The following is a 12,642-nucleotide window of genomic DNA, read 5'->3' on the forward strand; positions in this document are numbered from 1 at the left end:
CTTGTTTGTCTATTCAAAACCACTGTTAGCATTGGTTGAACGGGGAGCCTTAGGCTAGTAGCACACTCATTCGGTTTGTTTAGTTTACGGCAAATTCCGATAAGTGTGAAACGGTAATTCGGTTTGAATTCGGTACCGAATAGAAACCGCTTAGAACCGAACGCCCACTTGACTCTAATAAATTCCATCAGGTTTAAATTCGTTGCTAGCGAGAGGCTACTTTCACACACTTTCGGTTCGTTTCGTTTTCGGCAAATTCCGATAAGTGTGAAACGATGATTCGGTTTGAATTCGGTACCGAATAGCAACCGCATAGCATCGAACGCCCCCTCGACACGAATAGGTTTCGTCATATTCGAATTCGTTGCTAGGGAAACAGGAAAAACAAAGTCTTTCACAAACGCTTGCCTTTTTGTTTTTATTTTAACCTAATATCGTTATTATCTGTTTCAAAATTTTCCAAGTAAAATCATATGGTCAATTCATTTCTGTTAGTTCACAGGAACATTTTTTTCAAAAATATGAAAGTTATAAATTAAAACTCAGGGAGAATTTTTTTTATTTTTCCACGAATATTACATGATTTCATCAATGGAGAGAAGAGATATATACCATGTGTCAAAACAAGGAACAAATTTTCAATTTAAAAAAATAATCTCTCTGAACATCCAAAATAAACATAATCAAAAAGAAACTATTCAAATAATTCACAATTTTTAATTAACTTTAAAATTTTGTTGTTCAAGAAATAACATCTTACAATTTAACACCAGCTGCTATATTCATGAACTGTGAAAATCCTAAAGAAGAATCCTGAAGAAAATACCTAATTAGAAACTTACGAATTAAAACCTGACATGTATGAAAGCCTCATTCGTTTCCGGTAACGAACCGAACCGAATGAAACCGAATGCGTGTGAAGCTAGCCTTAAGGTGGATTCCCGTACAGTACATATCTGTATCAGTGGAAGTCGCAGACACCGTGAAAATATAATTTACATGAGTTCTAATTAGACTATTCACACTAAGCACGGCCTAGCGAGCTTGAATAGTGTCATTAGAACTTATAGGAATAATATTTTCACTTTCACTGATATGATTGTGAGAATCCTGCTTTATCTGGTTGAATGGATAACACTATAACGCCTCCATTCAACCAATTTAGTGCCGGTCGCACAAAAGCACGTTAGATTTTAATCGTGATTAATTCCACGAGATCCAATCAGTGAAGCCGACTTATCAAAAAGGTTTATCTTATTATTTACCTTATCTGATTGGTTCTCGTGCTCATGTTCGCGGCGTGTAAATCTGTACGCACCTTAACAGCAATTTGAGACAACAAGTGGGAGGAGCTTATTCGGCCAATCGTAGCGCTCCATTACGATTAGACTTTTGAGCTTGTATTACAACTAAAGTCTGTATGAGATAGGTTGAGATTTAATGATTATATGCCTCTATTAGGGCGGAGCTAGGACCCTAGGTCCGCTCTGCCGCACAACCCTAACTTGACACTAGGGAAAAATATTCCTGTTGCCAAATTGTGCGAAATTCTAATCTTTCCATGCAAACCCATAATATGACAGAATGTATTCAATTATTCAATTCGACAACATAGTCATTAGACTATGTTGTGTGTGTGTGTGTGTGTGTGTGTGTGTGTGTGTGTATGAGTGTATGTGCGTCTGTGTACACGATATCTCATCTCCCAATTAACGGAATGACTTGAAATTTGGAACTTAAGGTCCTTACACTATAAGGATCCGACACGAACAATTTCGATCAAATCCAATTCAAGATGGCGGCTAAAATGGCAAAAATGTCAAAAACACGGTTTTTCGATTTCGATCAAATTCATACCTAAGAAAGTCATTGATAAGCTCATCAACTACCACGAGTCTCATATCTGTAAAAATTTCAGGAGCTTCGCCCCATCTATGCAAAGCTTGATTTTAGATATCCAATTATCAGTCTTCAGATACAATTTAAACAAAAAATATAAAGTGGAATAGATTGGGAATGAAAATCTCTACAAGTTCTGTATCATTTTCACCTAAAATTGAAAATAAGCTTGGGATTCTAGAAAATGTGATTATTCAATTGCAAACTGTTGGCAACTGTTGATTCTATTAAATCATTCACTATGAAGAGATAGCAGACCTCATGTTCCTCCAGCGTTATTGCCCTGTCACCAGCTGGCTCAGAACTTTGAATAGTAGACTTGAGATGCGCGTGAACACTAGCGGCAGTTGATCAATTTTCATAACGGTAAGGAAAGTTGTGTGAGTGCGCCTCACCAGATTTTTTAATTCAGAGTACGTCTATAGTACAGTAACTAGGCTACATTACCCATGGGTATCTATTGTACTTCATCATGGTACGGTATACTGTATGTTGAATTATTACTATAGTGTGAAAAAAATATTTTTTCTTGGATAAAATATGATTGATTATTTAAAACAAGGAAGAAAAGTTCATTTCACATCAGATATACAGGTAACAGCTATTCTCCATAGAAGGCAGTGTGAAGACAGAGAATCGGAAGGCTGTTCTCATGTCTTCCTCCGCTGCCATTTTCCTTAATTTCCTCTGAATTCCTCAATTCCTCCTTCTATAGTGAGGTCCACGTTATAATGGCAGTGTTTGATTAGCAATGCTATTGCTATCCTTGTCTATCATTCTCGCTTTGCTCTGTTGCAAGATCGTCTTTTAACAATGTAGAATTAATAATTAATTAACAAAATAGTTCATCTTAATCATTAAAATTCATTATGAAATTATTGGAAAATATAATTTCGTGCTTAATAGAATATAATTGATTATTTTGAACGAGAATGAACAGTTAATATTGCATCAATAAACCTGTATCTGCTACCGTCTATAGAAGGCATCGACAAGACAGAGGATCGGCAACGTTGTTCTGCTATCTTTCTCCACTGCCATTATAACGTGGACCTCACAATACATCCATGACCAGTTAACTGGATACATGGCGTTAAAGAAAACCCTTATCTTTAGAAATTGAAATCATTCTGCTGATTTTCTGACGAAACCACTTTTCTTCAGAAATTAAAATCAGTATGCTGATGAGAAATGATAAACACAAACAATAATTATTTTCTAATAGTTTATCAATTTTGTAGTTATATAACATAGTAATTATAAATTTGAACATTAAACTTGAATTTCAAAAAACACTTTTGAAGTGAAAATACACTCGGTGATAATACACAGTGAAAATACAAAGTGTATTTTCACTTCAAAAGTGTTTTTTGAAATTCAAGTTTAATTTTAACAGTGAAAAAGTATGGATATACAACAGAGTAATTTGAACATGATTTTCCAATTGGTTTTTTATTTGTGTAGTTACATAACATAGTATTTATATACTTACTGAAAACTTTGATGGTGTTGGGAACGTCTACTTCTTAGGCTCAGTATCGATGGGAATTTCTTCGGCTGCCGGTGGGGCATCTCGGTAGTTGGGGAACTGTTCCCACGGATTCGAGAGGTCAAACTTGCGGAATTCCTGTGACAACTCCACTGGTTCGGCCACTACACGCTTACGTTCGTCGTCATAACGCACCTGCAACAAACATTCAAGTACCTATTAATATAAAAATGTAATTCAACTTCCAAGTATACCTATGAAATATAAGTAAAATGAATCAATTTCTTCTAAAATTAAGGCTCACAAACTTACGCGACTCGAAAAAAGACTGCGACTCTAGTCTCTTCTCGACGCAGCATGTGATTTCAAATGGTGACACTCAGACCAGTCGACTCTAGTCTCCGCGACCTCACGACTGTAAGACTGAGTCGAGTGTTGACTCGACATGTTGGTCGAGCCTCGACTTGAGTTGCGTAGTACCGGTACCGTGCATTTTTAATGAAAGTGAGGTTATGTTTGATGAAACTGATGTTTTATCATTTTAGAAAAGGCAATATATTCATAATAATTATTATAGAACTTGTAAAATGCTAAGTAGTGACGAATTAGATCTTATATTTTTAATAAAGTAAGGTTAGAAAATGGAGTAGCATGGAACTGAAGTAGTGACAATGAGCAAGAAAGTCGTAAGGTCGAGAGACTGGAGTATCCTCGACTGGAGTCATACGATTTGAGTCGAGGTAGTGTGAGTTGAGCCTAACATGCTATTCGAAAATATTGACTAGATAATATCTATGTTTAATCTGTATACCGTATTTAACATTGCGAAAAATAGGGATAAAGACCATATTATAATATCGCTTAGAGTACTAATATAAATTTACAGTACATAATGTGGCATTCAAGTACTGTAGTGAGGTCCACGATAAAATGACAGTGGAGAAAGATAGGAGAACAGCTCTGCCTCAGCATTGCCTTGTGATAAAGAAGATTTTTGATTTCGATTTGATATCTCGAAAACTAAGGTTATAGTTTAGGTTAATAAGAACATTTTACTGGGCAATCATGTTTTGTTGCAAATTTCATGTAGAACAAATTTTATTGTAACCGTTTCTGAAGTCTTCGTCACGATATACAACAAATGTCTTACATACAACAAAATAACTGAAAAAATACTATTCTAAAAGAACTACAATATCATGAAATATTAATATCCAATTATGGAAATATCCAGATAAATTGACTCTACTTGAAGAATCTATGGTATTTGACTGTTACACCTTTCGACACTCTGTATTCAACCAAATTTAATAACTCTATTTTGGGTGATAAATAATAATAATATCGAGTGAGCTGGCTTGTTCACGTTCGGTGTCGCACCTGGCAAATTACAGGCCTCTGACTATGGACTGTTTTTGGGCAGCCGGGACCGACAACTTGACGTGCCCATCCGAAACTATGGTATTCGGCTGTTACACCTTTAGTGGGACACTCTGTACTCAAACAAATTTAAACTTCCGGTAGTCGCGCCCTACTCAATCACACGAGCAGTCGCGTGTTATAATTTTTACAACATCCAATTTTCCAAGTGTTATGTACTCTGTTTACTTTCCTAACATATTAATCAATTGTATAATTACTATTTCCATCTTAATGGATTATTTTACGTCAATAAACATATGGATGATTACCATTTCATAGCCCAATAAGGTACACCAAGGAAAGCCATCAATTGTGTGTTATTGGTTCGTTTACAGTGCCCATAATACAGTCTTTCCCTATCATACTTATGCACTGTCGCGACTAAATGGCACCTAAAGACTGAACCATTGCTCGGTTGATACTGCAACTCAGTGGAGTGATGGGGACAAAGTTTTGGAATGCATAGGTGACTCATTCACTGACACCACCCCATTCAATAGTTTTATGCAGCAAAAAAACTGACACTGTTGTACTTTTTACAACAGCGCGACTGCGGAAGGTTAATAGGTAACTCTGTTTCATAAAGATGAAATTGTATCTATCAATGTATGAATAAATAACTCTGAAATGACCTAACGACTGTTATTAGGCAGCCAGGACCGACCACATGACGTGTCCATCCGAAACTATGGTCTTTGGCTGTTACACTTGCATTCAGCCAAATTGAATAACTCCATTTTGGGCGCTGACCTCGACATAACCGCTGAGCGGAAAGTCCCTGCGCTGCGGATGACCCTCGAAGCCGTAGTCGGTGAGGATGCGCCTCAGGTCGGGATGGTTGCTGAAGAAGATGCCATACATGTCCCAGGCCTCGCGCTCGTACCAGTTAGCGCCCTTGAAGATGTCGCAGATCGAGTCCACAGGTGTCAGTTCGTCAGTGTAGGTCTTCACCCGGATCCGACTGTTGTAGCGAACTGATAAAAGGTTGTAGATCACCTGAGACAAAAGGAAATTCGTTACAATTCATTCAAATACTGTGAGATATTCTGAATCCTATAAATCTGCACTGAAAGCAAGTTGTAGATCCCTGGAGACAAAAGGAAATCTGTTACAATTCATTGACAAATTGATTGAAATACTGAGAGATATTCTGAATTTTAGAAATCTGCACTGATAGCAGGGGGTGTATTTCGTTTAGTCCAGGTGTTTGATTAGTCCAGGTGCTCGATTAGTCTAGATGTTCGATTACCCAAGGTCGGACTTTTCCGATTAGGCCAGGGCCTAGTCTAAACGCACACATCGGCTAAATGAGTCGGAATGCTTCGATTGCACCAGGTGTTAGATTACACCAGGTGGTCTATACGAAACCTGGTCTAATCGAGACACAGGACCTGGTGTAATCGAACTACTGGGTTAATCGAAGCATTCCGTATCGTTTAGCCCATGTCTCGATTAGAACAGGTCCTGTGTCTCGATTAGACCAGGTCCTGTGTCTCGATCACACCAGGTTTCGGTTAGACCACCTGGTGTAATCGAACTACTGGGTTAATCGAAGCATTCCGTATCGTTTAGCCCTGTCTCGATTAGACCAGGACCTGTGTCTTGATTAGACCAGGTCCTGTGTTTCGATTAGACTAGGTTACGGTTAGATCACCTGGTGTAATCGAACTGTGTTAATCGAAGCATTCCGTATCGTTTTGCCCATGTCTCGATTAGACCAGGTCCTGTGTCTCGATTAGACAAGGTTTCATCTAGACCACCTGGTGTAATCAAACTACTGGGTTAATCGAAGCACTCAGTCTCGATTACACTTGGTGGTCTAAACGAAACCTTGTCTAATCGAGACACAGGACCTGGTGTAATCAAACTACTGTGTTAATCGAAGAATTCCGTATAGTTTAGCCCATGTCTCGATTATACCAGGACCTGTGTCTCGATTAGACCAAGTTTTGTTTAGACCACCTGGTGTAATCGAACTACTAGGTTAATCGAAGCATTCCGTCTCGTTTAGACCAGGTTTTCGGCTTCATTTTATAATAGGACCTGGTGTAAACGAAACCTGGTCTAATCGAGACACTCCCATAGCAGGTTGTAGGTCACCTAAGACAAACGAAAATGTGTTACAATTAATTGAAAAATTGGTTGAAATACTGAGAGATATTATGAATTTTACAAATATACACTGATAACAGGTTGTAGATCACCTGAGACAGACGGAAATTTGTTACAATTCTTTGACAAATTGATTGAAATACTGAAGAGATTTTCTGAATTCTAGAAATCTGCACTGATAGTAGGTTTTAGATCACCTCAAAGTGCATTTTCGTTTGTGCGTAAACTTCTGCAGTCGACGGCAACAAGCATTGTTGACATTCATATTGTCCAAATTTCAAGTGTGCTTAAACAGCTGATCAAATATCTTTTCATTATTTTTCTTTATTATTAAAGAATTGAACATTTCTAATAATATCAACATATTGCCATTTAAAAGTATAAAATAGTATAAGCTCAACCTGCCCCATTAAAACATGATTGAACATCATCTTTTAGGATGTAGACAAATTGAAATCCACCCAATCTGAAATTCTCTCCCTGTCGTGGTCGACGACGGCATTTACGCACAAACGAAAACCCAGCTAAAGACAGACGGAAATTTGTTACAATTCATTGACAAATTGATTGAAATACTGAGAGATTTACTGAATTCTAGAAATCTGTACTGGAAGCAGGTTGTAGATCATCTAAGGCAAACGGATAATTATTCATTTATTATCGTGTGAAAACTCTCATAAGAACTTATGCTATTCATAACTGTAGGTCTCACCTCGAAACGATACATCCTGCTAGGCACATCCATGCCAGCCAGGTCTGTTATATTGGTGTACTGGGCATTGTGATGGTTCCTGAGGAACATGATGACTGGCAAAATGCCCTCTGGTGCTATCAGGATCTCCAACTCATCTCCACAGGTCAGCTGCACTCTCTGCACGTAACGCGGCAGACATTCGGCCACATAGCGACCGAAATCGGACAGACGTTCACGCAACTCAGCGTCGTATTTACGAATTGTAACTGCCAACCCAATGTAAATTCAAATGTTATTTTAATATTTAATTGTTATTTTGTATCAACACAATGTAGATTTGAAGGATATCAGTTGCAATCTTCTAAAAATTGCCACCAGTAGATAATCAAGGTGAGGTGTAATGCCTCTAGTGAGGCCCACGTTATAATGGCAGTGGAGAAAGATAGGAGAAAAAGTTGCCGAACCTCTGTCTAGTCAATGCCTTCTACAGACGGTAGCTGATACAGGTTTACTGATGTAATATTGACGGTTCATTCTCGATCAAAATAATCAATAATTATATTTTATTAAACAAGTTATTATATTTTCAATGATTTCATAATGAATTTTCATAACTGAGATGGAATATTTTTTAATTAATTATTAATTCTACATTGTTAGAAGACGATCTGTCAACAGAGCAAAGCGAGAAAGAGATAGCGCTATCCGCTTTGTTGAATGATACACAAGGATAGCAATAACATTGCTAATCAAACACTGCCATTATAACGTGGACCTCATTATAGTTAGAAGAAATAAGAAGATAAGTAAAGTGTTGATTATGTTCATAATAATCATGCTCAAAATGAGTATTATCATAATGACGATCATGTAATATACCTCACTAGTCCACACTCTCGCAAAGTAACTGCCTTGCACGTTGATCTTGCCATCCACACTGGAATGTAACCATTTGTGGATGCTCGGCTGGCCACTCGCCTTCTCTTGACTGGCCTTCGCTCGCCTCGCCTCGACAAAAATCGAAGCAAAGACTGGCAAAGCATCCAGCGCTCGATGTCATTTGTACGCACTTGGCGAGAGTGTGGATACGGCATAGAAGTGATTATGCGGAGTACTTTTATGTACTAGGAGAATTATCTCACTTGGCCCGAGATTACGATTTTATAGTTCATGTGACTGACTATGGATGAAGCCATGACAAGCTGTTAGTTGGTATTTGGGAATTATAGTATTTTAAAAGAAAATTCATATGTTATTGATCGTTTTTGATCAATAATTTGAAGTATATCACAACACAACAGACACAATCTAATAGAATGCATAATAAAACTTTACTTGAGACTGTTTATGAATAATATTGAAATGAATGAAGGCCTAGTTGTAGCATGTGCCATAAATACGTACCTCATAAACAATTTGGGTTAAGAATATTTTATAAACTCTGATTAAAATAAAATACCTCTTTGTTCTGGTGAAGTAGGCTTAAATTCTGGAATATCACATCCTTGTGAACTTCCACTAACGGATGTGGTCGATGTTCGAATACAGTTTTGTAACAATTGTTTACCTGGAAATAGAATCAAATATATTGGTGAGCTATTTCACTCAACAATTAAATAGATGGAGATGGAATATTAAGGAATAAGGTACCAGTAGTCTAGCTTTAGTAATTATTATTGAAATATAATCCAAATAATTTTCCATCTGTATGTTAAAATAATAGATGACTTTATGAAAAGACTAACTAGAGACTAAAGCTGCGTTTACACCAAAGTTAATAACAAAATGTTGATAATTTAATCCTTATAGATTCTATTAGTTTGAACATAACTTATCATGCACATGATGAATATATGTGTTTGTTAAGTTCCGTTTAATCTAATATAATCTATAAGGGTTGAGTTATTAACATTTTGTTAATAACTTTGGTGTAACTCAGCTTAAGATAAAGAACTAAAGTTTGCTCTGCTCTATCTACCCCATGAAAATAGCCTACTACTCAAAGTCAAGCAATATCAGAGTTTTCTACGATGCATTCAAATACTAAATCTACAAATTATTTAATATTCCAATCAATAATAACAAATTATGTCAATTTTCAACAAGGTATAGCCTAAATAGAATAGGTTAGTTTCCTAACCTAGATATAGCTCTATGCTATGAATGTTATGGTAATGAATAACTAAAGAGTTATAACTAATGAAACTTACCAGAGAATATTTTAGGAAGCTGAGTAGTATTCCTTACAGCAAATCTGAATAATTGTGAAGCCATTATTTCAAACAAATAAATCTAAATTCCCTGACCTTTCATGCAGACAAGTTCATAAATTCGGCTACAGCTGAATCTCAAAAACATAAACAGCTGTTCAGTACAAGCGTTTGCAGTCAAGATAGCGCAACAGTCGCAAAGTAGAGGCAAATTTGAATGATCGTAATGCTTCGTCTTTATGCTCCTCTAATTTTATGTTTAGAATGTAAATAATAATGTAAAGCATTCAGCTCTGTTAAAATACGCAATAATTATGGTAGAATGTTTGTTAGTTATTGATAAATCAAGGATTACACGAAATCAGAAATATTATTGCTTGTTCAGCGTTTCAATACATCAAATTCACTATTTTCTTAGCTCAAAGTAGGTAACATACCTTTACAATTCCTTGTGATTTCCACGCTATAACATTTGCTTAATCTGCTCTTAGGAGTTAAGGTCCGTTGTCACTGGTGCGGCTGGAACGATAGTCGTTGAACGATTATCGGTGGACGATCATCGCTCGACGATGATCGTTGCAGTGGTCATTGTCACTGATGCGATTAATAAACATTAGTTCAGTCGAGGTTTGACTGTTGCTAAGTGAAATACTGAATGATGAGTTTAAAGAAACGGCTACTGAGTTATTTGTTAGTTGAAGATTTAGAAGATGAAGATATTTTAGAAATGTTAAGTGTACCACGACAGGGGCAGAAAGTGCCTTGCCCCCAAAGTCGGCGCCACTGCATATAGGTAAAAAAGGTATAAAAGGTATAGGTATAGGTATAAAATATCATCCAAAAATTGCTAAAAAAAATCGCCCCTATTTGCTCCCCGATAGGAATAATTAAGTTTGGAGACCTCCAGATATAGAAAACGAGTATCATCAACTACAGTTAATTTTTATTGCTTTTTTAAATTTTGTAAGGCAAAAAATATTATATTTTCTGAAAGAAAGTATTCTAAAGTATAAAAAAGAGCATAATCAAACTGTGGGGGTTATTAGTTAGTTATATTAGTTAATTATGTGAAATAAATAATTGAATAGGTACTTGAAGTCGTTGCCAATGACTGGGGTCTCCAGATTGGCAGTGCCAAAAAAATTCAATTGAAAATAGATTAACTTGAAGATTTGAGTGATGTATTTGGAATATGAATTACAAGAGTATTCGCCTGAAAAATGAATGAGTACCACCGTAGGGAAAAAATAGCATGAGAAGGTATCCCATGGTATAGGGCATTTATGTTCCAATTGTCAATGTTAACTCAAGCTGATAGTCCTGGTAGTGGTAGGTAGTTCTTACTCGTGAAGCTATGTGACGCTGGTAGTCTCTCACATACTGTGCCGTTCTTACACTCTCACCCGACCAGAACAGTAGGTCTAATAATGAACAGTAATCGGCTTGAAATTTAGAACATAATCTACCTATTTCATAGGATATTATCTTCTTGTGATATCTTTTCTCTATAGTTTCACTGAAGAAGATTGAAAACAGAGTGAAGTGTTTGCACACAATTTTATCAAGAGTTGGAACTTTTGGAGACGTCCCAATGAACTACAGCTTAGTGAGATAGTGAGATAATATTTACTAATAACTGAATATATTATGAATAAATTCCTGTTTCTTATGTAATCAACAAGTTTTACTCAAACTAACCTACACTATAAGTAAGTAACTCATGGAACTTACACTCACTTAATAAATAATGAAACTTTTCATGCACTTCCTAGAGTTTTCAATCAGAAGTTATTTCAAGTCTATTCAGAAAGCCTAGTTCAGTATGTGACACTACAGTATGAAGAGAAGCCGAAAAAGAAGAAGAAGAAGAAGAAGAAGAAGAAGAAGAAAAGGAAGAAGAAGAAAAAGAATATGTCTCGGAAAGTCCGAGTTCATTATACTATTTAGTATGCACCTGATGTAAACAAAATCCTTTTATGGTATTTTTGTTCATCTTGAACGGACATTACGACTCCTAGTGATTCTTTACAAAAGTTAATTGACTTCAAATGGTTCTTACTTCGGAGATTCTAAAATTTATGAGCCAGGTGTTTTGCTCATACTCTTGAGAGATGACCGTTTGAATTGTGAATGCAGTCAGTAGCTTTACAGTATTTCTTGGCAGTAACTTTCTTGTAAACTTTACCATACTAGCTAACAACGTATTTTAATCAGTGAAATAACCCGTGGGTTATATTATCTAGTAGACACATCCTTCACTTGGTACTATATCCTCACATTTCTAAAATATGTTTTACATTCTTGACTTTTTCCTGAAGTTTCCTACATTCTCTCCTTAATCAAACAGAGATTACTCTTCTCGTTTTTGTTGTTCTTCTTCATCTTCATCTCTTGTCAATTTGTCAATCTGCATTTTATTATATCGCATACCTCTTCTACATTTCTTTTTTCATTCTTCTCTCATCATTCCATCTTCTGCTTATGCCATCTTCTATCTTCGTCATATTCATCTTCTCCTGAAGTTCCCTCCATTCTCTCCTGTAACAGAGATTCCTCTTCTCGTTGTTTTGTTGTTGTTATTGTTCTTCTTCTTCTTTGTTCTTCTTTGTTCTTCTTCTTCTTCTTCTTCTTCTTCTTCTTCTTCTTCTTCTTCTTTTTCATGTTGTTTTTGTTGTTGTTCTTCTTCATCTTCTTCTTCTCCGTTGTCATAGTTGTTCTTCTTTATCTTCTTCTTCTCCGTTACCTCTCCTCCTCTTATTCTTTTTCTTCTTCTTCTTCTTCTTCTTCTTCTTCTTCTTTTTCTTCTTCTTCTTCAT

General features: G+C 36.3%; 1 protein-coding gene across 2 annotated transcripts; it reads right to left on the reverse strand.

The window, feature by feature from the left end:
- Positions 1-3,332: 3,332 nt before the first annotated feature.
- LOC111052655 (NADH dehydrogenase [ubiquinone] iron-sulfur protein 3, mitochondrial) lies at positions 3,333-9,988 on the reverse strand. Of its 2 annotated transcripts, XM_039430077.1 has the most exons (6): positions 9,827-9,982; positions 9,076-9,183; positions 7,635-7,882; positions 6,996-7,014; positions 5,561-5,787; positions 3,333-3,583 (listed from the first exon to the last, which is right to left on the reverse strand). In XM_039430077.1, the coding sequence occupies exons 1-6, from the start codon at positions 9,888-9,890 to the stop codon at positions 3,419-3,421; spliced, it is 831 nt and encodes a 276-aa protein (XP_039286011.1). In that variant the 5' UTR covers positions 9,891-9,982; the 3' UTR covers positions 3,333-3,418. The 2 variants fall into 2 exon arrangements, with proteins under 2 accessions (XP_039286011.1, XP_022195088.2); XM_022339396.2 differs by lacking the exon at positions 6,996-7,014 and having other exon boundaries at positions 5,561-5,806; positions 9,827-9,988.
- Positions 9,989-12,642: the final 2,654 nt, after the last annotated feature.

This window comes from Nilaparvata lugens, chromosome 6, assembly GCF_014356525.2.
Source record: "Nilaparvata lugens isolate BPH chromosome 6, ASM1435652v1, whole genome shotgun sequence".
In the NCBI taxonomy this organism is placed as follows: Eukaryota; Metazoa; Arthropoda; class Insecta; order Hemiptera; family Delphacidae; genus Nilaparvata; species Nilaparvata lugens.

What these genes read in the sequence shown, in the direction of transcription:
- LOC111052655 (XM_022339396.2), bottom strand. Translation starts at nt 9,890, where the DNA reads ATGGCTTCACAATTATTCAGATTTGCTGTAAGGAATACTACTCAGCTT. An exon ending in GCTTCCTAAAATATTCTCTG is followed by an intron (nt 9,184 to 9,826) that starts GTAAGTTTCATT and finishes TTCTATTTCCAG; the next exon opens with GTAAACAATTGTTACAAAAC. An exon ending in CGCTCAGCGGTTATGTCGAG is followed by an intron (nt 3,584 to 5,560) that starts GTCAGCGCCCAA and finishes TGTTTGTTGCAG; the next exon opens with GTGCGTTATGACGACGAACG.